General features: G+C 43.1%; 1 protein-coding gene across 2 annotated transcripts in view; it reads right to left on the bottom strand.

Annotated features, from left to right (window-relative positions):
* Window positions 1-27,800, bottom strand: part of Xpo6 (exportin 6) — a 103,867-nt gene that overhangs the window by 4,435 nt on the left and 71,632 nt on the right. The window contains exons 10-21 of one of the 2 annotated variants that reach the window (XM_051192914.1): window positions 23,578-23,686; window positions 22,378-22,467; window positions 20,649-20,718; window positions 16,261-16,420; window positions 12,270-12,362; window positions 10,213-10,357; window positions 8,260-8,406; window positions 7,470-7,659; window positions 3,689-3,844; window positions 2,736-2,850; window positions 2,399-2,570; window positions 982-1,143 (exon numbers count right to left, since the gene is read on the bottom strand). In XM_051192914.1, the coding sequence (XP_051048871.1) occupies window positions 982-1,143; window positions 2,399-2,570; window positions 2,736-2,850; window positions 3,689-3,844; window positions 7,470-7,659; window positions 8,260-8,406; window positions 10,213-10,357; window positions 12,270-12,362; window positions 16,261-16,420; window positions 20,649-20,718; window positions 22,378-22,467; window positions 23,578-23,686 (1,609 nt within the window). Of the gene's footprint in view, window positions 1-981; window positions 1,144-2,398; window positions 2,571-2,735; window positions 2,851-3,688; window positions 3,845-7,469; window positions 7,660-8,259; window positions 8,407-10,212; window positions 10,358-12,269; window positions 12,363-16,260; window positions 16,421-20,648; window positions 20,719-22,377; window positions 22,471-23,577; window positions 23,687-27,800 lie in introns of both variants that reach the window. The other variant, XM_051192913.1, reaches the window with a different exon arrangement.

The raw sequence follows: 27,800 nt of genomic DNA on the forward strand, positions 1-27,800 counted from the left end.
AGATCTACACAGACACCATCACCATTAAGGTGTAAGGCACTTCCCTTGCCCTGAAACATCTCAATCCTCTTCCGGTGCTGGCAACCACTGCTCACTCTCCAACCCTACACTTTTCTTTTCTACATCATGGAAAAGGGTCATGGGGCAGGGCAGAGCCTTTCCTCTGGCTTTTTTTCACCTAGCAGAGCATATGCTCATTTCCACAGTAGTAATATGTTCTTTTTTGCCAATTCACAGCTAATGACTATTTGGATTATTTCTGGTCTAGAGCAATCATGAAAACAGACACAAGCATCTGTGTACAGGTTGTGTAAACACATACTGTCATTTCCCTTGGTCTGCTAGATCATATGCTCAGTCATAAATATAATATTATAAGAAACTGCCCAACTATGAAACTCTTTCAAAATTACTTTTGTAAGTCCAAGTGAAAGACCAGTCCTCTGTAAACGAAGTCTACAAACACAAAGCTTACAAACAACAGAATACACCAAGCCCAAGCCCTGAACAGGGCATACTGTAGGAGCCAGAATGCCCTTTCAAATGTAGACTGCTGGGCTCTCCAGAGACTCCTAGCTCACCAAGTAAGCAAGAACCCTTGTAACCCTGCCTCAGCCTTCAAATGTTCCAAGGGCTGGAAACTACATGTGCCACCATGCCCAACAGATTCTGCCTTATACTTCTCTTAAATGAAGGGAATGAACATTTAGCACACACCTACTGGTGTCGTGTCCTTGGTGTACACTGTCTTGTGTATCTCACAAAAGGTCTATGAAACCAGCAGGAATGACCTCACTTTACACAACAAGAGTTTGAAGCCCCAACAGGGCAGAGCTCAGTGTCAGCTCTACCCTTGCTGCTGCAGGGCCAGGTTAGAAGAAGTGGGCCACATATCTGAGAAGAAGCAACCCAAGGGACATGGACCAAGGATACAGGTTCTCAGGGCATACGGCAGCTTCACAGGTAAGCCCTGCACCTTACCTGCATGATGGCACTGAACTGGGGTTCATTCTCCATCTGTTCCTCAGCAATGCCCCTCTGCACGCTAGCCAGAACAGTAGACTTGAAGAAGTACCGCCAGTTGTGATGCAGCGTCCGAAAGAGGAGCTCAAACAGCTCAGCCTTCACGTCTGGTGACGGGCGCTGTAGAGATAGCCATACGGCACTGCACCTTCCCTTCATGCAGCTCGGGGGCTTCTTGGCCAGTGTAGGCCACCACAGAAGCCTAAGAGGCACCAGATAGTAGCCAGTATTCAAATCCTACCCACACTCCTGCCACTTCCCATGCAGAAGGCCCTGAGCCCTTGGAGGGGCCATTCATCCAGGAGTGCTTCAAGAGTCAGGCCTACACTCGAGACAACATTAAGGTGAGTGCCAGGAGGCTCTTTCTAATGAATCAATCACTCAGCTTTAAAGACTAGGAAGAAGGGCAAAGACAATGAAAATATGGATTTTTCTATTCAGAAAATAACTGCCAGGTTAGTAGATCCCTCTCCTAGGATGAAACTGCAGGTTAGAATGCTGACTAACCTGCTAGCTTTAAGCAACCTGAGGGCCTAACAAATGCAAGATGTCCTAAAAGCAGCTCAAGAGAGGTAAGTCTGAAGAGTACACTTAGGAATCCAAGCTATCTAAAGGCCTCCCAGTGGAGGCAACATGCTGTGCTAATTGCTGCCTGGGTGCGGGGCTCCTTTTCCTGCAGCCAGCATCAGGATTCTGAGCAAGCAGGGAGTCACTGAAGCATGATTTCCTAATTTAAATCCAAATGTCCAAGTTACCAGTGAGCACACGAGCCACATTATTCCCAGCACTGCTGCAGAACTCTGTGACTGTCAGCTGCATAGTCATGTATGTCTCAGAACCCAGCGCCCTGATTGTGGGGACAGCTACAAGATCAGTTTCTGTTTCCCTAGCCATTGCTGTGACAATCAAGCTGCATCTGAACTTACTATGTATAGATAGTGCCTGTCCTTGCGCTTTCTCAGACCACTAAAAGCTCTACCTGAAAAGTCACCAAGAACTTACTTTTAGCAAGGCTACCACTTGAAAGAATTCCTTCCTGGGGAGAGGAACCCCAAAAAACTATTTAAGGAGAGAGGAGAAGGAAGAGAGGTCCTCCGGAAGAGCAGTACACACTAACTGCTAAGCCAGCTCTCCAGCTATGAATTATGAGCATTTAAAAGCCTAAGTCTGCATGTATTCTTTTTATTAAGTATTCATTTATTTTTTTATGTATGTATATGCATGATGTGTCCTTTTTCTTGGGTGGAGGAGGGACCCCAAAAGTGATTTACAAAAGTACTGAAAGTACCCACAAATGAGATCAAAACACAAGGCACTTTTTCTCCCTCTCACCCTCCCTTCCAGGCACCACAGGGGCCTCCCTGGTCCCACCTACCTCAGCAATGATGGGGTACACCTGCTCCATGCAGAGTGCAATAATGCTGGGGAGGAAGGGCTTGAACACCTGGCCAGGCTCCTGCACCACCACTTGTAGGATCTTCAGGAACTTTTCCACAACCCGGCAGCCAGTACTGCCTTCATGGAGGATGCTCTCAGCCAACTGTTCTCTGCAGGCAAAAGAAAATCACAGAATAACTCAACAACTGCTTCTTGGAGAACCAGATGACAAGCAATGTTTGGAGCCAGTGAGGAAAAGGAGCAGAAAGTCCTGCATTTTGCAGCCAGGCTTGTCCATGGACTCTGAAAGGCCTGGGCTGCAGGTGTGTGGGTACCTGGTAAACATGTTGAGGAAGGTCTGTATGATCTGCTCTGTGAAAGGCACACCCATCTGTACTCTAAGGCCTCGAAACAAGGTGAGGAAGAAGCTCAGCATTTCATCAGTCACGTCTAAACAAAGGACAAAGCAAATGGTCAACACCATGTGCACAGGGACTAATGCACAGCGGCTTGATCAATTTTCCTTTGCAATCTGCACTGTCATCTCTCTCTAATGCATCCCACTGGAAGAAATGTCCCCAACACCATCAGAGCCAATGATGAAAAGTGGAAAATGATTAAGAGCCTGCTGAGAACACGGCTATGGTCCTAGGAATGGCTGCCTGATTGCTCGCTGTAGGAAATGGAGTTGTGTCCCACATCCAGCATGGTCAGCATTCTCACTGAAAATGAACCACTTTGTGCTCACATCCAAGAAAGTATCCAACTGAGTCAACACCCGAATGCCTTAGCATTTCTTTTGAAGACCAATCATCCCTGTAGTGGGTCAAGGTTAAGTGGCTAAAAGTACATAATGATGTAGCACTCAGGTCATATTGCCCTGGGCTACTAAATGAATTTATTGATTCTGGTTAGTGTGGTTCCATATTCCAGATCTCATCTTGCATGGGACATTTTAGTCCTTACCACACACTATATGCCATCAGTGCATCTAAGCTAAAAGCCCCTGCTGTCTATCTAACAATGACAAATACATTCAGAATGACAGAGCAGTACTGGTCGGTGACAGTAACTGACAGTGGGTTAAGAAAACCACATCAGCTTTGCTCATCTTTCCAGACTCTCCAATGACAGCACACTTTTGCCTCTGTCCATATGTTTTGCTTCCCTTCACTAAGCAGTCCAGGCTGGCTTGTTCTGACTTGGCATGTTCCACAGATCTAAGGGGATATTCTGGCCCTTGTGAACATCATCCATCCATGAGGCAGGCCTCTGAGCCAATTCTTACCTGACTGATGGATGAAAGCTGGAAAGAGGGCCAAGGAGACCTGAACGGATTCCTGCAATGACTGGTAGCAGATCTGTCGTGACTTGGTGGATTCCCCAGAGATATTCTCTACAATGTCTTCCAAGACACTAAGTGTCTGGTGAATAATCACTTTGGCTGCAAGTCAAAATGAAGTTGCAGTTATGTGTTGCCTGAGACACAGTGCAGTAGTTAGAGGGAACACATAAGGGAGCCTCAGCAGGGTACCTGGCATACAAGGTCTAAGAAGAGAAAGTTGTCACCATTCTCTTGCATGAATGGAGACTACTTGATTCAGCCCAAGTCTAGTAGACGCAACCTTGATGAACTCCATAAGCTGGTCCAGACTGAGACTTGGAGAGCCACTATCAAACTTGTAATGTATTGTGGGCTGTTCTGAGTCTCAGAGAGTCCACTGGCTCCCAGGGGAGGGGATGAGTGCTAAAGCTTCAGTCAGAGGAGGGTGTAGGAGGAAGATGACATGCTAGAAGTGTACAAAGTTAGTTCTGTTCCCCTGGTTTAACTATGTACTGAGCTCTGCTTTCTTCATCTGAAACTGTGGCCAGAAATATCCCTCATGGGACTAAGGATGGAAGGCAATGACTAACAACAGGCTGATCACTGAAGACTGGTGAGAAGTAAGAAAGCAAACAAAGGGCACACTCACATTACTGAGAAGTCACCACAAACTACCGCAAACTCAAGGATTTTGGTAAGGCTAAGAATCCAGGAAGGACAGAGTACCAGAGATGAAGACGGGCAGGGTACCAGGGGTTAAAAACAAAGGAGTCAAGAGACAAGAATCTGGCCTGTCTGACACTCAAGGAAATTTTTAAAAGGACCAATATTTATCTGCCAAAACATACAAGAAACTGAAAGCCCTTAGTATGTGACTGTGGCCTGCCCACAAATAGCACATTATAAATCATGAAAGCCAGTACACAGTAAAACATGAATAGCATGTACACTCAGCATGTCAGAGGCAGAGGCGGGAATATCGAGAGTTCTAGGACATCTCAAACAATAATAGTAATAATGATAATAATAAATACAACAACCCCAAACCATTAAAGTCTTTATTTTCAAATAGCAAGAGACAGTGAAAAGTCTACCCTAAAACAAGCCTGGACTCTTAAGAAACACCAAGGTCATGAGAAACAAAGATGGGGTGTGTTTCTGTACTGAAGGGGAGTAAGAGAAACAACAGCCAAATACAATGCACAGCCCTGAGCTTTTAGAAAAACCAAAGATATCTCTGGTAACACTGGGGGGACTTGTTATAATGTGTTTCAAATGTTAAATGTTTTGTCCCATTGCTGACCAGTGCTTTGGTTCTAAGGCAATATCAGCACCTTATTTTATGTAAAGGTCTGCAGCTTACTATACATGTCTGGCTTCTTCCTATAAAGTGTTTTGGAGAAAGAAAACACAATGTGGCAAAGCAAGCAACTGGTGAAGCAAGGAGAAAGGTCAGCAACTGTTCTTTTCTTTTTTTCTTCCCCTGATATTTGAGACTAAACCTAGAGTGTCTAATATGATACAATCTTACTGTTGTTACTATTGTTTGGGGTAGGGGTCTCTCAAGGTAGCCCTGGAACTCACTATATAGACCAGGCTGACTGCTCAGAGGATAATTCTTATTTCAACTATTCTAAAAATTTAAAGTTTTCAAAATATATAGTTGAGTAAGGAAAGGGAACCCTTTGGCAAAGATTAATCTCACTACTGAAGGCAACAGAATATGCCTGAAGGTTCCAGAGGAGAGGAAGCCAAAGAAACTACACACATCAGGTTTGAAGGCCAGTGCTTCTGCACAGAAACCACACCACCTAACAGCCTCACGCCCCTTTCTCTGCTCTGAGGTTGTCATGGCCAGTATGTGTGCCAACCCTTCCCACTGAGAGCGCACACTGGAGTGAAGTTCACCAGCCGGCAGCCTTCAGTGTCCTTCCAGTCCTGAGCACCATGGGCGCATGACATGCAGCATGAGCCAGGCTTAACTCCTTCCTCTGTGTCAAGCCACTACACCAGATAAAAATCAAACTAACAGATACCTTCTCCATCAGAAAGCTAAAGTGAGAGGGAAAAAAACTACTTTCTTTGAGTAATATTTCAGAATAAAACAAGCACCAGACTTCAAACACTGATGCTGGAAAAGCCAGGTTTGATACCAGACATAAAATTAAGGCAAGAGCCTTGCATATAGCACATTCTCAAGACACCAGCCACCAGACACACTATGTGTGTCACATAATAATTCGACACAGTAAAAATATGGATACAAGCATAAAGCCCAACTGCAACAGCTGCTTTCCATGACACCGAGACAGCTGAGATTTAGGAATCCCCCTTCTTTCTTTAAGTTATTCCATTCCAATTTTTAATATAGAGTAGGTTAATATTCAGGTTATAAAAACCATCTTATGGGGGCTGGAAAGATGACCCAGTGATCAAGAGAGCTAGCTGTGTAAGCATGAAGAGCAGAGTTAGGATCCCCACAACTACATAACAAACTGGCTGTGGCTGCACATGCAGCTGTAACCCTGCACTGAAGGGGATCAAGAGAGGATCGCTGGGGCTTACTGGTCTCTAGTCAGTCTGAAAAACACATGAGCTCCAGGTTCAGGGAGACTTTGACTTAAAGGAATAAGACAAAGTAATAGAGGACATGCAATGCCCCCGTCTCTACAATAGTACTCTTGAGCACACACACCACTCATGAATACACACACTCATCACATACACAAAATGGTTTAAAGGAAAAATAAGCAAACAAGAAAGTCTTTTAAAGAGAAAGCTTAGAAAGCTGGGGAGGCAATGCCATTGCTGCATAAGTTAAGATTCCATCTCTGAAGCCACATTTAAACTCTGAGCATGGAGGCACACACACGTTCCTGTAATGGAGAAGTCTTGACACAGGCTGGTACCTGGACCTCACTGGTCAGCTAACCTAGTCTGTGTGGTGAGATCTGGAAAAATCATCTCAAAAATAAAGGAAAGTAATTAAAACAGGCTACTGTGAAGCGTGTTTATACAAACCGTGCTGGAGACAGAGCCAGCGAGATCACAAGTTCCGGCCCAGCATGGGCCATCTGAATCCTTAGTCACCTGGGATATACAATGAGACACCCCCCCCCCCAAGCAAACTAACAAAACAACACTCTTCATTACCATTTGTGATATTTTACAAAGCATCCCTGCTGACATTCTATAGGCAATGCCATCTAATAGTGTTTCATTATTCTTATTGTGAAAAGATTTTATCTTTAAAATATTTGGTATTTGATATTTTCAAAGAAAATTTGAACCTTTTTACATGAACTAGAATTGTTTCATTTTTTTCCCCTCCTCATTAATGTAAATAATAATGGCTCAGTACTACTTGTGAAGACGTGTTCTTCCAAAATCTCTGAAATGTTTCTACGGAAAGGTTAAAGCTACTCAGGAGACAGATCTGAAGTACACTTTCCTATATGAAGAAGGAAACTGCTCTGCTCCCAAAAGTATCTGAAATGGGCTCACAGTCAGCCTAAGGCTTATGGAACTACTGGCAGTATCATCCATACTTTTCCTTTAGGTTTCCAACTGTAAGCTAACAGATAGGAGGAATATACTTAGGGAATATGTCCAGCAGATACAATAAATAGTGAACTAATTCCTTCAGTAAGGGTATAGTTTATCTGGGCTTATAGTCATGTCACTATAAGCAAATGAAGTCACCTCAGGAGCTTCAGGTGCAAATGTCCACCTAGAGGCTACTTACTCTCATCCAGTGGCACCTTTCTCTGGGGGGCAGCAGCACTGGGCTTCAGGCTGTGGTAGTCCCGAGAGAGTGCAGAGATGAGGCTGGCATGGTTGATAGAGCGCAGGGGCCACTGCTGTTCACTCTCGGGAAGATTTGGCCACGGAAGGAGCAAGGTATTAGAGAGTGCACGGCAAACCAAAACCTGCGCCTGGAAAGAACCCGAAAGAATCCATCAGAGGTCAAAGGTCAAGCAAAAGCTGGTAGCCAAGATCAACTTTGCCTAAGAGCATAGATGTCATTCTTAAATCTCACCAGCTCACCAAGTCTAGCGTGGCCTTTGACATTGCCTTCTGACCCCTAAGAAATGACTGAGAACAGGCTCAGAATGACGGACACTCTCTTGTCATCACGTGTTCACACTCATATCTCTAAGGAACCTGCCTATAAGTCCACCTACCTGACCAACTTCCTGCTCCTAACTAATCTGAGACTCCCAGGTAGCATCTCAAACCCAGAATGAAAGTGTGTGCAAATGCAAACCAGACAGGCCTAAACCAACCAGCACAGGGACTCTCATTAGAGGGCAAATGATGGCTCTGTACATAGACAGAGAGGAGCTTTCCCATCTGAATCAGGATTCAGTGAGAAAAGCTGGCGGGTTGTATCAGTGCTACCCATACAGTTACAGTCCATGTAACTTAGGTGGCTTTCAACTTGGAATGTAATAGCAGAAGCAGCCTCTTCTGCTTCAGCTTCCCTGGGTCTCAGCCACAGAGCTCTGGGAATGCCCCAGGGAGTGTGTTCCTACCTTATCCGCTAGGCGCTGGGCAGAGGCATCAATGATGCTGTTGAACACCTTCTGCACTGCAGGGATGCTGATGAGAAAGACAGGCCGCACAGTGGTGGCTAGTGAGACCAGTAGGTGGCACGCAGACAGCAGCAACTTGTCTTGAACCTAGAACAGAAGACATGTGACATGTTGGCTTATTGCATCTTCTGTGAGACTGGTATTGGAGAAACTTTGCTGAGGCAGCTGCAGCTAATGACTGCCAAATTGTACAATTCACTGAGGGAGTATCTGCAATATTTCCTATGACGACTCCCAACAAGATTAATGTCTTCTATTCCACATCCATAGCTCCTGTCCTCAGGTCAGCATCACTTTTTGTTTCTTCTTCCCAGCACTTCTCAGCTCATACACATCTGCTATATCACAGTGTCTTCGCTGGCATGCTGTCCAAGTCTCCCCTTCAAACATAGTAGTATTCTTCAATTCCCTGCTCTGGCTCCCAGAAGCCAGGGTCTCAAACAGCCCTTCCTTCCTGAATTTCATCTTAGCAATCACCTGGTCTCTCCTAGTTCTTTCACCTCAACATGCCTGAAAAAACTTGGTTCAAATCACTGGCAGATTCAAATCCATAAAAGAAAGATTTCTGGAAAGGAGCAGTTAGAAACTAGCCTCAGCCTTGACCGTGTTAAAAACATACACTCTGCCGATGAGCCAAGCCTGCATCCAAGAAAGCTTCCCATAGCAAGAGTCAAACATGGGTAAGACTGGCAAAACACCACACCAAAGAAAGAGTCATGGTCTGTAGAATTATTTAGGAAGAAGGTATCATGGTAGTTTCCTAGAATCACAAAATATTTCTTACCTTTAACAACATAATCTCTACTTATTCTAAGGAAATTATGTAACAGGATAAACAGATTCTTGAATCTATGTATTCAAAAATATTTATTAATTTAAAGACAGAGTCTCATGTAGCCTAGACTGGCCTTGAACTTCTGATTCTACTTTTATCCCTGAATTAATGCTGGGATTACAGGCACATACCACCACTAGTTTCCACACAGTACTAGGGACTGAACCAAGGCTTCATTCACATGAGACAAGGACCCTACTAACTGAGCTAAACTCCAAACCCAGTTTTACTTGCAGTGGCCATCAACCTAAAAGTGGAGCAAGAGCTAGAAAGAACATACCCTTTACAGGCATCAAAACTTTCAGAAATTACCATCATAAACACAGCAGGTTTATGGAAGTCAACATGGCTCCATCAGAAGAGGCTGTCTGTATATGTAAAGACAGCAAGAACACCTGAATGCACCTCATGCAAGTTAGCAGTCTTCTTGGGTAAGGACTTACTAGACTGTCCATTTTATACAGCTATAACCTTTACTTAACCCCACTACTGACCCTCTGGCATTTGTAGAAGAGTAGACAATGAGAAAGTCAAAACCCATTCTCGCAAGAAAACAGCACTGGGTAGTTGCTCTGTACATTCAGAAGAAAGCGAGGCATACTGGGAATAAACAGAAGTACCTTAGCTATTTACAGACTTCCTGTAAAAACATAGAAACTTGTCTAGAAGGATTGCCACCATCCTGAGAACAATGCTGTTTCAAGGAATGAGATCAAACAACAACAAAACTTTTTAGTCAATAAAACCAAGCAGGTGCTTTCACCATGAGCAATACCCAAGTCATATTTGAAAATGTGTCAAAAGGGACATGAGGATTGGCAAGATGGCTCAGAGAGGTCCTCCACCACAAACCAAGGAGAACCAACCCCTACCGGGTGTTCTCTGAACTTCACAGGCACGATGTGACAATCATGTACACACCAAAAATAATCGTAACTTCTTAAGAAACATGAAGTACACTTGTATCACCCACAGTCAGGATGCTGTTTGGTTTTATGGTAAACAGAACTATGGAGAGGACAAACAGGTAGAACGTGCAGCATTTTCTGTCTCAAGACCTTAGTGCTGATGAGAGGTGTGATGGCATCCATGGTGGTAGAGATGAGTGTCACAAACTGCTGTGTGTTCTGTCGATGGGCTTCACTGCAATACTGTGCCAACCAGTGGGAATAGGCCTGGAGAGCAGCAAGTGACTGGGCATGCCTGCAGGAAGGAAAGAATTAAGGATCTTAGAGGGCCAGGTGAACACAGTGGCACAAACTTGTTTCCATAGGGAAGAAGACAAGAATTCCATCCACTGTGCAGGGCCATTCCGGGACATGGTGACAGCATGGGAATCATCACCTGCTCACTGTCTGTATATGACCACCACTGTTGAGAGCACACAGGGCAGTTCCTAAATCTCTTCCAGATCTTAATCTCTCTGTGACACACAAGACTCTTTAAGAAGATGGCAAATGTGAGGGGATATATGCTAATGAAAAGCAGTAAAACCTTAGCAGACTTACCTGCAAACCATAGTTTAAATGAGTGATGGGTATTATATAGCTCTGACAGAAGATTACCAAGTCTCCCTCCCAGTACCTGTCTGCCTGGAGTGTTCAGGTGTTTGACTTCTGCAAAGACTGCACTGATCACACATTACCAAAACACACAATTAAAATTCACAATGAAACCATGTGTGGTGGCACACAACTGTGACCCCTGTACTCAAGGCTGAGGTGAGAACAAATACTTCAGGTTCCAAATCAGCCTGAACTACAAAGTGAAGCCCTGTTTAAAAACAAAACTAAAACCAACCAAGCAAAAAACCCAAAACATGCCAGGCACAGTGGCATATACCTTTAATCCTAGCTCTTGGAGGCAGAAGCAGGCACATTTCTGAGTTCAAGGCCAACATGCTCTACATAGCTAGTTCCAGGCCTGTCAGAACACCAAAAGCTCATAACTCAAAAAGATGATAAATAACAGGTCTTACAGAGGCAAGGCAGCAGTCTACTTCAAAGCACTAGCTCACACAGCTATGAACACGTCTCCTTTCTGTAGTCACAATTAAGCAATAAGAGTTGCTATTCTGATATGGCCTACATATATAGTTCCCTATGGTGTGGCCACCATGAAGACCCCTTCTCAGTCACTGTTCAACTGTAAACTGATGATTCTTAAAAAAAAAGAAAGAAAAAAGTAGGACCATTTGGGGAAAAAAGTATGACCAAATGGATTACTTTTTCAAAATAATATAATCATTGTCATTTTTAATTGTGCTCATCAAGTCTAACCAGGAACACCCCCTTCAAGCCAGCTCCTGTGTGTTCTTGCATATTTCAGACACATTCGGGAAACTGCTTCCTTATTTACTGATTCTACAACATTCCCCAGCATCATTCTGTCCCAAAACAGTACATTTTCCCAAAGGAGTTCTGGTTCCTTTTAGTGGAGAAACTAATGTTGTTAAACAGCAAGGCATATATATGAAGGGCAGTATAAGTGTCACAGCTTCTTGAACCTGCCTGTGGATAGAACTAGGGTGTAGACAGACATCACAATCAAGCAGCATCAACAATGACCCAAGTGCTTACTGACATGATACAAGAGGAAAAGCATCATAGGATGCAGCCACCTTGCTGCAAACAAATACGGCTGAAACAGTAGACAAAAACTTGCCAATTCTGGACTGTAGGGTATTCGTTAAACAGTAAACTTAAGGTCTGGGGCTCCAAGGTGGCTGTCTGTCTCTTCCTTTTTTGACACACATCTCTGCTCATACATCACATATAACTAGGACTACTCTAGATCATAGGAGACAGATTTCAAGTTGGATCATGATTACATATAAAGTGTGTGTGAGCGTGTGTGTATGCTTCCACCACAGTGCTCACCAGTTACTAACTTTATGGTCCACACTGTTGTCTCCAACAATGCCTGTCCCATAGAACTTCATCCCTGGTCCAACCAACTACCCTTACTCCAGACATACATCCAAAAATCTATCTTTCTAGGGTCAGAGTTGGAGAGTTTTCCCTCTTTTGTGGCAGCCACCACTGTTCATTACATTCAATTTATCTGCAGGTAGGGTCAATGTCTCTTGAGAAGGCAGTCACTAAGCTCTACTTACACATCAATGAGGTCAGGTTTCAGCACTGATGGCACGGCTGTTTCAATGTTGTACAGTTTTATCTGAGATCCGTACAGAGTAACTTTGACCAGCCTGTTGACAAAGGAGTAGGTGAGAAAGGACATTAAGCCTGAGATCCAAAAACAAACAAAATGGACAAGTTGCTAAAGAAAACCCCTAGGCAGACTTTCAGACAAACAAACAAACAAACCAACCCAAACTGATCTCTAGTTCTTGCCAAAATAGCCAGAGCTGTGTGTTAAGGGTTAATTAAAAAAAAAAACACTTAACCTAAAAACATTGGCTGGTGAGACGGCTCACTGAGTAAAGGCACTTGCCACCGGGCTTGGTCACCGGAGTTTGATCTGTGGGACCCACACAGTAGGACAGAACTGATTCCTACAAGTTGTCCTTTAACCTACCTACACACACAGTGGCACACTCACAACAGAGGAAAAGAAACAACAGAGGAAAGGTTGAAAAAAATCTCTACCAAAAAAACATGTTGGCCCAGTTTACTCTAGAGGTGGGATGGAGGAGGTAGATTATGGACTATTGTTTCCTTTCTACTTTTCTATATTCCTTGATTGTACATTATGAATATTCGATGCTGTGTGCAGGTGTATACACACTTTTCTTTTTTGCAGCATATTGCTATGTAGCCCAGGCTAGCCTTTAACTTCTGATCCTCCTGTCTCAGCCTCCCAAGTGCTGAGACTACACAAAAGAGCTATGCCCAGCTATACATACTATTTTTAGAAGTGAGCAAAAAAAAAAAAGTTTTGTTTTTTTTCTAAGATTTATTTATTTATTATGTATATAGTGTTCTGCCTGTACGTATGTCTGCATGCCAGGAGAGGACACTAGATCTCATTACAGAGATTTGTGAGACACCATGTGGTTGCTGGAAATTGAACTCAGGACCTCTGGAAGAACAGCCAGTGCTCTTAACCTCTGCACCATCTCTCCAGCCACCACCCTTCCCCCCCCCCACCCCCGATGTTCTCAGCAAGCAAGCCTGCTCTTTTGACAATTTATCTAAAAATTCACATGACAAATTCTAGAGTCTAGGAGGTAGATTCATATCCACCCTCTTTCTTTCATTCCTTCCCTCCTGATATGATTCTTTCAGCTTCTCTGAAGATTAGAAATTGTTGATGATAAATGCTGAAGAGCTGAGAGGAGAAAAATCTTTCCAGAATAAGCTGAGATGGTGACAATGTAGAGGAAGTGGCCAAGTGTGCTCGTTTTTCAAGACCCGCAATACACAGTGAGCATGAGGTACAGCAGGGAGACCCTTTAGGAAGCAGGAGGCCTACTGTCCTCGGTCCTTTCTGAGCTGAATACACAGAGTGGCCGTGCCTGAGTTCTGGCCTATTCCACACAGAACCCTGTAGTCATACCCCTCAACTGAGGAGGTCACAACAGAGACAGCTGCTTGGGAAGAGAGACAGAGACAGAGAAAAAGAAAGTATCACCATCTCAGAAAAGATTTTACCATTGAAGAAAAGGAAGCCTATACTCTGGGAAATGTTCCTCAAAGATGTGTGGAATGCAGGACTTTATTCCAAAAGGAAGCCATAAATGGACTAAGGGTTGGAGAACGGCATGAAGGGCACCTCCACAGAATCAAGAAAGCAAGAGTAAAAAAGAGCCAAGTCCTTAACCCCAAGTCCTCAGAAGTTCTATAAAACTGAAACGAAAACAGCAACTATCAGTGAGCAAGCAGCACAATGTATGCTCATGTGCCCCATGTGTTAACAATGCATTAATTCACAGCTATGTGGGTGTGTTTGTCCCCTGGAAGCACAGAGGTCACATGATTCTGGATGTTCTCTTCTACCTTCTTCACCTTATTCCCTTGAAACAGGATCTCTGGACAGACCTGTTGAGGCTGGTGGCCACCAAGTCTCCTCCATCCTCCTGTCTTTGTCCCCACAGTATAGCAAGCACTCAAAATACTACCCTCTGAGCCATTTCCCCACCTTCTGGTGTTGAGTTCCTTAAATCACGTTCCACACTAAACCTGTATCTATAATCAGCAACTATAACATCAGGTTTCATGTGTTCTATAAGACAACAAATCACACCGGCTAGTCAGATCACAAAACTATAGGAAAAGCCTTCTCTCATACACTAGTCTTGATTTGTTTTTCAAGACAGAGTTTCTTTGTGTAGCTCTGGCTGTCCTGAAACTCAGAGATCCCTCTAACTCTGTCTCCCAAGTGCTGGGATTATAGGCATGCACCATCAATGTCTGGCTTCATACGCTAGTCTTAATGCAGACAAAATAGCAGGTGCTGCTAGTGCTAACTAAGCTTGTAAACCTAAGCTGTGCAGACAGATATGTAAGCATAAGGCCTTATGACAACTCAGGCTCTCTAATCTGTCATCTCACAGCAGAGTTAATTGGACTGACACACATATCTAAATTTCTCACTTAATCAAATTCAAATACTGGTTATCTAATTTGAGACAAGAAAATTCATTTTATCCCCCACTGAATCATTAGTAGAAATGGCCTAAAACAGGACAGTGAAGAAAATTAGTAGAAATTCCATAGTTTGGAAAAAGCTCTCATGAGCACATAAAGCAAACAAAGCCCCCACTGCCTCTGAGCCACACCCTCAGAAACAAGAATGAACTAAGACAGAGTAAAAAACTACTTGTAAAATGATCTTATTATTACATACTACTACTATTATTAATTTTAACTTTGCTGTTAAGAGATTTAAAACTCTTACTTATCTTTCATCTTAAGGAGCTGGGTATGGTGGTGCATACCTTTGATTCCCAGCATTCAGGAGTCAGAGGCAAGTAAATCTCTATGAATTAGAGGCCAGTCTGGTTTTCATATTGAGTTCTAGGCCATCCAGACTATACAGTGGGACCTTCTCGCAAATAAAATAAGACATTTGGTGTGCAAGTAACTCTGTTCTTGGGGTTGTTTCCTTGCATGAGACCATCACATGCATTAAAACATCAGGCTTTACATACACCTACTCATCTGTGAATCCAACACTTCCACCTGACCTTCAGTGTCCAAAATGTTTAGAGGGGGGGTTCTGGGCAGCTGAATGAGATGTTCCCCAGCAAACAGCTGGATTTCTCTCCAGGGACCTAAACTTTAGAAGGGACTATAGACTGCCCAACTTTCTCAGGAGTCTAACTGGACTGGACCAACCATCAACAGCCCATACTTCTAACACATGTGGCCTACACGAAAAGGGATGCTGTTGTCTAGTAGAATCTGGCCCACTCCCCCCCCCCCCGTTCATGCATGAATACATATGCACACACATGTAAGTTCATGTACGTGCATTATACATCAGTGTAGAGGTGTTATTCCTCAGGTACCATCCACCTTTTTTTCCCTTCCTTCTTTTTTGTCTTCTAATTCTATTTCTAATTTGGGGGAAGAGAAAGCCTCCTACTGGAAACCACTGTGTAGGAGAGGCTGTTTGGCCAGCAGGCCCCAGGGATCAGTCTGTCTCTGCCTCCCCAGTGCTAAGATCACAGGAGTATGCCACTGCGCCTGCATTTTTTTCTGTTTTGTTTTTTGTTTTTAACTGTTAGGTGCCTGTTGTCCGGTATCTTCCCAGCCCCCAGAAAGGCTTTCTTGATGTTCCTTTATCCCATCAGAAAAGACATGGAGCTTGACTGTTCCTGCATTTTTCTGAATCCAATACTATTTTACAGCTACATACAAGGTTGCCAATGTACTAACAGCTTGGCTTGTGTTTACTGTTTGTTCTGTTTTATTCACCACGTTAAATACCTTATTCAATTCTCACAGTAAAACCACAAGAAACCTTTTCCACTGTTTTACTGACAAGGGCCTTAAAGCTTAGCACATCAAATGGCAATCAGCTCCATACTAACCTGTACACGGTAGAAAAGACAGAGGACGCATGATGGGGCTGCATGCCATCTTCCCATAAAAAGGAGAGCTAAACTCTGATGGAGGGGCTGCATGGCACAGCCAGCCTACCTCTCCACGACTGTGAGAGCATCGTTGAACCTTGCAGCAAACACATCCCCAGTGAAGTACTCAGCTAAACGTCCCACAGCTTGCAGCAGGGAGCTCAAGTCTCGCAGCGAGCAGTGCAAGCGCCGGCAGTCATTCTCTGCTGTGATGTTCAGCCTGTGTCCTGGAACACAACATCTCTCAGTTTTCCAGAGAAGAGCAAGCTTTTGTTGTAATAAACAACCATTCCAAACAAGCCAAACAGGGTAAACTAATGCTCCAACAATAAAAATCTTTTAGCAGCTGCCCAGTATAGAACAGCGCATCTAAGGACAGTCTCCACCTGCACTGAGGACAGGACCCAGGGCAAGGGCAGACATTCCAGTATATCCCCGGTCTGATTCCTTATGATATTGGCACAGTTATGACATTATCAACCTACACACAAGGGCATGCAAATGGGTGAGTCCATTAAGTAACATGCCCACCATGGTGCTATTTCCAGGGCAGAGCTGGTGTTCTCTGTGAGCTCTGCATTCCATCCCAGGTTTTCAGGCCAGCATAACAGGGAAAAAAGGGCATAGAACTCAGGCGCAGTCCCTGCTACTTTCTCACTGTACCATCAACCCTTTTAAGCTTGTCTCTTCCACCTTAAAATGTGGAAGATGCTATAAGCTAACTCACTGTAGGACAGATGACATTAAAACCCTACAACTTTACAGGGCACCATCAAATTCTGTACTTACTATGGATCACAAAGAGCTAAAAATTTTCTAAGACTTGAAACTTTCTTACTTTTCAACATATATCCAAATCTAGTAAAGTATGATGCTAAGATGAACAATAAAATATCTTTAATTGGTCAGGCCTTGTCTTGTGGACCAGTCTCTTCCCAGATACTCACAGACAGAACTATAAGGCAGTCAGAACTTTCAGTCTGTGAGAAAGACCAAAGTATGACAACATGCTTTTCACACATGGGAGATGTTAAGCAGGGAAGCTATAGTTAAGGCCCAGGCTTGGGCACCTGCAAACCTGCACTCCCTTGGCATTTTTCAAATCTGTATCCTCCAAAAGCCACTCCAGGCCTTCACCATCTATCAACAAATCTCTCCTGGTGCTTGCTTGCTCTAGTACCATCTGTTGAATCCTTACTGACTATGGAACCCTTTGGTGGGACTATGCCCAACAGCTAACATGACCACTAGTCAGAATAAGTAGTCATGTGTTGTGTGTTTGCACCTTTTCCCTAAATTCAGGTCACCTAAGAATACCCCATTCCCTGGGGCTCTGCGTCAGCACCATTATGAGATGCATGATGGTGCAATGCCACACCTGAAGCATGCCTCTATCTGTGTAGCCTACATCTGTGTAGCCATATGCATGACAACTTGGCTGCATATGGATTTTACACTGTGGGTTTGAATAAAATGAAATTACTGACATTTGATCATTTTGGACTGAATAAAACTAATTCTTTTATAATTCAATCTAATACATGTTCCATCAAAGGCTCATGGCAGTCAAAACTGTAGATGACCCTTTCCTGAACCAGGAAACACAGAAGCAGTAAGCATCTCTGTTCTACTCCTCTAGGAAATCTGCCTCCCCACCACAGACATGCACACAATGCACAGGGGGAGGGACTACTGTGCACAGTGACCTATGCTTTCTCTTATTTGGCCAAGGCATGGTTGGTCATGAGCAATCTTCTCCTGGTCACTGCACAACCATCTGAAAGCCTATCCCTTTACCAACTCCAGCCACCACACCCTGTAGCAGACAACAGAGTGTCTGTGAGGCAGAACCTTTCAATGGAAATGCTACTGTATACACGGTTAGACAAGCTTTTAAAGTATTCTCCCCAATAAATCAAGCCACCATGAAGCAGTCTAAAAAGCCGCTTCTTTGACTGAGGAGAAGGGGTAGAGGTATAAATATGTGCATTCAAGGTATTCTACTCCTAAGAGAATACACACAACAGAAACCAACCTTCACATAAAAAAAACAACAGAAATTTAAAGTTTTCTATACTGTAAATACAACAATCTCTTCGGCAAGAATGCTTGCATGGCTAACCAAAAGTTGAGGGGTTAGTCAGAATTAAAGAAAAATCTCTTGGAAAGAACGATGCCCAAATTCCAAAATATTGTGTATAAATGTTTGTTTTCATTTAATTGGACTTTGTTATATAAAATTAAATAAAAATAAATAAAAAAAATAAACTCTAAAAAAAAAAAAAAGAAAAAAAAAAAAGAAAAATCTCAATGAGGAACAGCAGAGGCCAAATACAAAGCAAGTCTGAGGAAAACGGCCAAGGAAGGGTTCTCTGTCCACACACAGGAGAGACAGACAGGGAGAGCAAAAGCTGACCTGTCAGGGGCCTGAGGTCATAGCAGCTAACATGGACCTGTTTTGCCTTGCTTTCTACCAAAGAAGCATTAGCAGGAATTTTAACAGCAGCAAATATGCTAATAAAGCAGTGCCTGGTGTGAGGAGGTGTTGGGGGTGGGCAGTGCCTCTGAGCTGTACAATACCCCTACTGGCTCCACTATCGATAATACACTCACGTGTCAGAAATCATCAAATGAAGGGGAAGTTGTACCTGACTCCTCACCATCCCTGAGACTGAGCAATTAAAGTCTCCACAAAGGGAAAAGCAATGGAAGGAAGGAGCCACAGCCCACCACGAAGACTGAACAACATAGCAGGGAGGTTACTTGAGGGTGCAAACAGCCATGGGAACCAGAGAACACACTGTTCAACAATTTTCAAATTTTAAAATAATCTTTGTACTGGAAACTTGGCTTCTAAGCTATTAAGGCATGGAGAAATGCTTCACCATGAGCAAGAAACTAATTTTAAAGCAAGAAATAATTATTTCTCTGGCCTGAGAGGTTTTATCACTAGAGAATGCACTGAAAATGAGATAATGACCTAGAAGAACCAAGGGCTCTGTGAAACTGGCATAAGATGGGCTTAGGTAAGGGCGCTGAGCATCAGCAATCTCAGAAAAGGATTAAAAACCCATGCAGACATTTACCCAGAGTCAAAAAGCAATGACAGTCAGGCATGGTGGAGGTCATGCCTTATACCCAGCATTCAGTGAGTTCTAGGGCAGCTTGCTCTACACAGCATGTTTATGGCCTATCAGGGCTATAAAGTGATAAACCACCAACATCACCAAGAAAAGTCAACTACAACACTGAACTGACCTTACAGGTCAGTGGGGGAGGACAAGATATATTCTTTTTTAAAAACAGATCAAGGGTAACATTCTTAGTTAGGGCCTAGAGTACAATTTTAATTGCAACAGCCTTCTAGGAGAGACTACCAATTTTGGAACCATGTAGCTTTTCATATCAAATAATTTTCAAATATGCATGTTCATTTTGCAAAGTGACTTCCCAAAGTTTATATAAACTGTTCTTAGCCAGGCTACATAGCCACAGCCTGTACTTGAGGCATGCCAAGTCCTATCACCCTCCTGGGCCCAACGAATGACTAATAGTCATGGGAACAACCTGTCCCAGGCTGCCAGGGCAGCCTCATAAAGAGGCCCCATGGAGGCCCTATCATGAATGGCCAGTTCACCCAGGAGGAAGCTACCTTCTGGATAGGCTTAGCGCCAGGTCAGACAAGAGGCAGCAGGCCAGGTCAACCTGTAAGGAAATGCTTCACAAGGCAGGATGGGGACAGGGTGGGATGATACACAGACTTAAGGTTACTGGTATTTTCATCTGGTAAAAGTGAATGTCTGTTTATGGCATCTTTTCGTCACTCCCCAAAATTCCATCTTGCTATTAGCACAAACCCTGGGTAAATTAACATCTCTGAAGAGCACTATCCTCTTCTGTAAGACAACAATAACTAGTAACAATACTTCTATCCTAAAGTATGGAGAAAAAAAAATGCAATGACATAGTGCCTGGCATGTAAGGAGTGTTCCACAAAGAGGATGTAGTTATTATCAGCAGAGTAACAAATGTTAACCCTTCATTCCAACCAGAGACACCAAAAGACTTTGTATCCAGCTAGGGGCAGGGCCTCCTGCAGACTACTCACAGTAGGGAGCCCCAGAATTAATGGAGCCCTAGAATGCCTCACTCATTCCACAAGCCAGAGGAAGACACTGCCCTAGTGAAAGGCCATAGCCATTTTTTTTCCAGCACACTTGCTGTTTTAACGAATATAAGAAAACGCTCCAGGGCTTTTAGTCTTTGCCCTGATTAGCTTCCCCCGACTGGTTCTTTGTACCAGGAATTTTTTAAAACTTCAATTTAGAAGTTGAAAAGATGTGAAGAGAAACTATATACGGCAAATCACATTATTATAGAAGAGGTGGCAATAATTAACTATTAGTCCATTTTTTTTTAATGGTAAACTAAATTTGAAAGTAAAGAACAATTTACCTGACCCTGAAGTAACTACAAATTGCTGTAATCCCAAATAAACGTCTAAATTGTCCTGAAGAACTGGGAACTGAAAACAAAGAGACAAAGTTTAAAACAAAAATCGTAAGTGCAAGTTTGATAAGGTTTTTAACATTAAAGCATTCAGCACCTATGAGGAAAAGGACAGGACATAAACTTCCTTTCACAGGCACTAAGCACAGCTCCCTTTCAGTGACCTCCCCATCCCTACAGAGAAAACCTACCAGTACCACAACAACAAAGAAATCAAGGTCAGTTTGATTGCTTTAAAAGTCATAGCAAAAGACTGTGTGGCATGACTACTACAGTCCTAGGAAGAGCATCAGCCCCACAAGACCTGCAACTTTAAGAGCTGGGTCCTCCATCCAGTCTGAGAAGGTCCCTGACCTTGAAAGAAATATCAAGTATGTCTTATTAATGTGAATGGCAAGGAGAAAAACCAGACTCAATTATTTGGGTATCAGTTTCCCTTGTTCGTTTAGCAGACAGAAGTTCATAGTGCCTTCTTTCCTGGGCTGCTCTCTACTCAGCATTAAGGTAAGACTTTATATAAGGCAGGTGCATCCCATCCCTGTGAGTTCGAGGCTAAGTTGGTCTACAGTTCTATGACAGCCAGAGCTATATAGAGAATCCCTAAGGGGGGGGGGGAGGACTATAATTTGCCTAAGAAAGGTAGGTAGTAAAATAAACTGCCACTTCCTGTGAGAGAATGCCAAGTAGTGGCTTGCAGTTATGTGCAGAAGCTGACCTCAGTAACTTATCTTGCCTTTAAGTAGATGGAACCCAGCACAAAAACACAGGCAGAGAGATTGAGCAATCTGCCCACAGTGAGAATGACACAGGCTAGTCTTTCATCAGTGTAATTTCTGCCAGTAACACTTCTGTCAGCCTGGCTGTCTCCAGCTTTAATAAAAGCATTAAGACACTTCTAAAATTCATACTGCAACTAAGACTAATCAGTACTTCCAGAGTTGGCATAAAATAGTCCATGAAAATGGTAACATTGCATGTGAAAGTTGGTTCATGGTAATTAGTCTCTGAAATAAACAAACAAGGGCGAGGGAGATAGCTCAGTTGGTAGATTGCTTCACCACAGACAAGAGGACTCTAGTTCAATCCCTGGAACTCACATTTAAAGATGCATAAAAAAATAAAGCTGAGTGTGGTGACACAACCCTTGCACTCCCCACTGGGGAGGCAGAGAAAAGAGGATCTCTGTGGCTGGCAGCCAACATGGCTTATTTGGTGAGTTACAGGCCACTAAGAAATGCTGTCTTTTTGTTTGTTTTGTTTTTTCGAGACAGGGTTTCTCTGTGTAACTTTGGAGCCTGTCCTGGAACTTGCTCTGTAGACCAGGCTGGCCTCGAACTCACAGCAATCCACCTGTGTCTGCCCCCGAGTGTTGAGATTAAAGGCGTATGCCACTACCACCCTTGCAGGATGCTATCTTAAAAAAAAAAAAAAAAAAGTGTGCCTGAGGAACATCACAGGAGTCAGACCTCCATACACATAGATGACAGATAGGAAACATACAAATATAAACATATGAACACACAAACACACACACACACACACACACACACACACACACACACACACACAGTACAGATACAGAGCAAGGGAGAAGAAAAAGATGAACAGACCAGTACAAAAGCCACATTCTATGGGCCAGAAACCAATTAGACTTCCCCTTCAAATGGTGAGTTACCAGAGTTGAGAAGGCATGTGTGGGGAGGAGCTCCATCACTTTGGCCACTACCTCCAAGCTCTGGCGTAAGTACCGCTGCCACTCTGTCTGCTGCTGTGGGAGAAAACAAAGATATCAGCTCCCTCAGGCAGGCAGGTCCCTGTCTTCTTTACCAGCAGCCCCCTTTAGCCTTAAATCTATTCTCAGGTGTTAAATTTAAAGAAAATAGGAAATAGTGGGACCAGGAATTTGGAACTTAGAAAAGGCCCCATTAGGTTTTTGTTTTGTTTTGTTTTTTAGTATAATTCCATTTCCTACCAAACTACTTCTTCAGAAAGCAAATAATTCACATAGAACAATTCATTTTCCCTCCCGGGATCATAGGAGTGTGGAGTTCAGAGAGCCACATGTGAAAAGTTTGAGTAGCTTTTCTATTATCCCATTGATAGGGAGCGATCATTTCTTTACATATACCTGACTCAATCAGCACCATTCAAGGTATAGGTCTGGTACCATGTCAAACCCCCAGAATCAGGATGTGTGTCAACACGCTATGCTAGAGATTCTTAGCAGAACTAAAGGTGAGGAAAACCATCTCAGTCAGCACAACTCACCCTTCCACATTGTGTTGCGTCATGTAACTATCAACACAAGTCGGCAAAACAGGCCAATTTCTATTGTGGAGATGAGGGAATCAAGGCTCAGAAAGACTCACAACTACATCTCATGTGTTCCCAAAGTCACAGAGGTTCAAGTCCAAGTCATCTGGCTCTAAGTAAAGTGTCCTTTTTCTTATTCTAAAAATCTACTCTCAAGGTTATGATCATGCCACCAGTCACTCTAATTTTGAGCATGATATTAATACTAGAAAATTTTCAAGTGGTTGATAGTTAGGAGGAAAGGAACATTAAGTTGTACCTGTAAGAATATTTTCCTTATTAATGTTGTGCAGACCAGGTTTGGTTTTAAAATAACAGCTTATAACAAATGCCTAACAGACTATCATTCCAGCTTTATCATTTAAATATCTCTTCAACTATTCCTACCAGTATATGGCTAGGCAGACAGAGTTAGGAGTACAGTACTCTTTAAAGCATTTCCCATGGATACCTGGTCACTCTATAGTTCTAGACCACAGAGGTAAACTACCTATGGAGCATTTTTTTTTTCTCCAAGAAGTAATGAGATGAGATAAACCAGCAGGAGAGAAACAGCTCTTACATCATCATCCAGAGTTTCATCATCCAACTCCTCCAGCTGGGCCTGGTTGTATCTGAACTGGATTCGATTTAACACCTCTGTGAGCAAGAGGACCAGGGCGTCTTCGTACCTAGGAAGGAGGAAAAAGGTCAACATCAAGAGAAAGCACACTTGCGGGATCTTGATTTTGACCAGGCCTCCTGGACTACAGGAGCAGTACTCACCTTGGACATACCCAAACCCTGGTGCTGGAGAGGCACTTTACTATTTACATCACACGGATTTTTGATGGACTCTCTCCTATAGTTAATATTGTTACTAGTTCTTGTGATTATTGCTTACATAAAATATAATTTTCCTATCCTCACTTGAATCTAGTGAGTATTTTAGTAATTGAATCATGGATTTTCAAATCCATTCTGCCCATCTCTGCTTTCTTTTTTAGATGTTATTTATTTATTATGTATACAGTATTCTACCTGCTTGCTTGTCTGCACACCAGAAGAGGGTACCAGATCTTATTGTAGATAATATTATAGTTGGTGAGCCACCATGTGGTTGTTGGGAATTGAACTCATGACCTCCAGAAGAGCAGCCAGTTCTCACCCTCTGAACCATCTCTCTGACCCTCATCTCTGCCTTCTAACAACTGAATCTAACCCATTATAGTTCATATAACTTATTATCAATAAAGTAAGTCTGATTTCTGCCATTTTTGTTCTGTCATATGTCCCTAGTCACTACCTTCTTTTGTGTCAAATACATATTTTTCTAGAGCAACATTTTAAGTCTCTTATTTATTTTACCATATTTTTGTTTTGTTTTGTTTTTTTAAATTTTTTTTTTGGGGGGACTACTAGTACTATACGTGAATATATCAACGAATAACACCCCTTTTTGTTGTTTTTCAAGACAGGGTTTTCTTGCATAGCTCTGAAGACCAGGCTGGCCTTGAACTCACAGAGCTCCATCTGCCTCTGCACCTGAGTACTAGGATTAAAGGTGTGTGACACCAAACCCAGACTGACACTTTTAATAGCTATGAGAGGTAAAGCATGAGAAAACTACAATTAATTTGCTCAAGATCAACAAAGCCAGGGCTCCCTAACTCAAGTCTCATGTTCTCTCTACACAAAACTACCAGTGGCTCTAGGTTAAACCCAAAATTCAATCTTCAATTAATTTTAAGACTATTTGGAAACTAAAGAGGAAATAAAAAAGGGCTTGGGGAAATCCTGACCTTATGGATTATATCTAAAAGTAATTTATTAAAGAATACCTCAAGTCCACATCTGGCTACTTTACAAAATAATAACCTATCTTGTGTGTGGGGGGGGGGGGACACGACAAAAACCGATTCTTTTCAAGAACAGGTTATGCCACTTAAACACTTCTATTCCTGAGAAGCTACTAAGACCAGTTAAGTAAGATATGGCTTCCACTGTGAACACTGTGAGTGGACTGAGGCTCTCCACTGTGATGCCAGAGGAAGGCTGCAAGGTATGAAGGGTGAAGGCCTTCATCGTTCCCCTGGGCTTGCTCTCTGACAACACTGCCCAGCAACAGCTATCCTAGGTCCTGCGCCCCAACTTCAACTTCATTGCCTACCTCTTCCAACCTCATTCTACATTTCCAGCACCTATCTCATATGCATACTCAGCAAGTGGGTCAAGAGCTCCTGAAGGAAGACCTGAATGCCAGCTCCCCAGGCCTCCTCAGAGCTTCTGGGACATGGGGTGTGCCCTACTCTTTAAAGACCTGAGCACTCACCAGCTATGGAACTTACTTAACTCACTGGTCCCCTGCCCCTGACTTAGTGGTGGAGCTGCTTCCTGTAGTTATCAACTGTGTTGTCTCCCTCTCTGTTTTCCTGGCTTTGTAACACTGATTTAACCAACTGTCTACACTAGAGTCTCAGTTGAAATACATGTACTTTCTGTTTTCCTGATAATACGCTAACCAATTTGCTACCCAACCCAAGAAAACCAAACCTGATAGAATCAAACTAAGGTTAACTGTACTCCATCTAGTCTAAGCATTGCCAGCCATAAGATGAAACTCTGTAGAAACAGTCTACAGACTTCTAACAATCCTCCTGGGCTCTCACATTTCAGTTGGGTGAGTACAACAGCTCATTGCTACCTATGGGCACACATGGCCTCTTCTCTACAAGACTGAACCATTGTTTCCAACAATATAGCAAACATCGGCCTAGAATAAAATAACAGTGAGTATGGTGCAGGAAAGAATACTGGCTGGAGAAATTACTAATAAAATTGATGTGTGTGTGTGTGTGTGTGTGTGTGTGTGTGTGTGTGTGTGTGTTGGGGGAGAGGGGAATCACACTTGGGTTGAATGTTTTAGGAACTCATTACCTCCCATTTGCCTGTGACATAATCCTTAAAGCTGTAGGCATTTTGCTATAAATTGCTATGCCAGATCAAAACATTCTTGCAGAAAGAAAATCCCTTTCACAAAAGAGCACAGGTAGATTTTGCCACTGCCCAGTAGGCGGGAGTTTCAAGACTGTATGTACATAAACAGAACTTGAAGTCAGACAAAAGCCTCCCTGGCAGTTGACATGCAAAAGTTCTGTAACAGAAATTACAGAAACCCCACCAGGAACTGTTCTAAAGACTCACAAGTAACCAATCTCCCAAAATTTATAGCACGAGAGGTGCGTGGACAGGACAGAAACCCTAGCTACTTGTCTATAGCAACCCTGAGTAAATGACAGGACAGAAACCCTAGCTACTTATCTATACCCACCCCGAGTAAGTGAACCCTGGCATTGAAGTCAGCTAAAACACTACATTTCCCAGTAGACAAGAAGACAGTCAAAGACATTACTGACTCAGGCGTACCAGCTCATTTTTATGTCAACTGGACAGGCTAGTCATTTGGGAGCAGAACCTTAACTGGGAAAACGCCCCTACCAGTAGGGAAAACCCATGGGCATTTTCTTAATGATTGATATAGAAAGGCTCAGCTCACTGTGGGTGGCCATGGGGTATCTAAGAAAGCAGGCTAAGCAAGACATGAGAGCAAGTCAGTAAGCAACATTTTTCCATGATGTCTGCATCAACTCCTGCCCTGATTTCCTTCAGTGATGGGATGTGATTTGGAACTACAAGCTGAAATAATCCTTTTCCTCCAAGTTGCTTTTGGTCATGGTGTTTTATCAGCAAGAGAATTCCTAAGGCAGCAAGGTTTCTAGGAAAGCAGCTTTGGCCCAGCCTCTCCACTTCCCTGTTCTCACTGGCTGAGTCCTAGGTGCGGTGTCTGTAGAATCCCTTTTGAGGCCTTTCCTGTGAGAAGGACAACCAGCAGGTCCCAACATCAAGTTAACCAGCAGCCAATAGTATTACTGAAAAGACCCTCTGAGGTTCTTTAAATGAAAGGTGTCAAACTGTGTCTCCTCATCACAACCCTTAAATAAAAGAAGTGCCCTCAATGTAACTATGTTTAGGGACAGGGTCAATAAAGGGGCAAGAAAGGGTAAGATGAGAGCTTAATCCAGCAGCACTGCTGTCCTGAGAACAGACAGGCTCTTTTATTTCTGTCTACCACGTGCATACCTGATACCTGAAGAGGCAAAAAGAGTTCAGATCCCCCAGAACTAAAGTTACGGGTGGTTGTGAGCCACCATGAGTGCTGGAAATCAAACTCAGGCCCTCCAAGAGAGCATTCAGTACACTTATCTGCCAAGCCCCTTAAGAAATTTCCAGAACCTGGAAACAACCTAGATGCCCCTCAACTGAAGAAAGGATAAAGAAAATATGGTACATTTACATAATAAAATATTACTCAGCTGAAAAAACAACAACGACATCATGAAATTTTCAGGCAAATGGATGGAACGGGGGGGGGGGGGGGGGGACACGACACTAATCCGGAGTAAGGTAACCCAGACTCAGAAAAACAAACATAGTATATATATTCACTCATGAGTAGATATTAGATGTAAAGCAACAGATAACCATATAACCATACTACAATCCATAGCTCCAGAGAAGCTAGGTAACAAGGAAGACCCTAAAAGGGATCACTATGGGGTTAGGAAGAAACTGGTACTAGAGTAATTCCTAAAAGTCTACAAGGATGACCCCAGCTAAGACTCTTAGCAATAGTGGAGAAGATGTCCAAACTGGCCTACCCCTGTAATCAGATTGGTGAATACCCCAACTATCATCACAAAGCCTTCATTCAGTAACTGGTGAAAACAAATGCAGAGTTCCACAACC

The sequence above is a fragment of the Phodopus roborovskii genome, unplaced genomic scaffold (assembly GCF_943737965.1).
Source record: "Phodopus roborovskii unplaced genomic scaffold, PHOROB, whole genome shotgun sequence".
Classification (NCBI taxonomy): domain Eukaryota; kingdom Metazoa; phylum Chordata; class Mammalia; order Rodentia; family Cricetidae; genus Phodopus; species Phodopus roborovskii.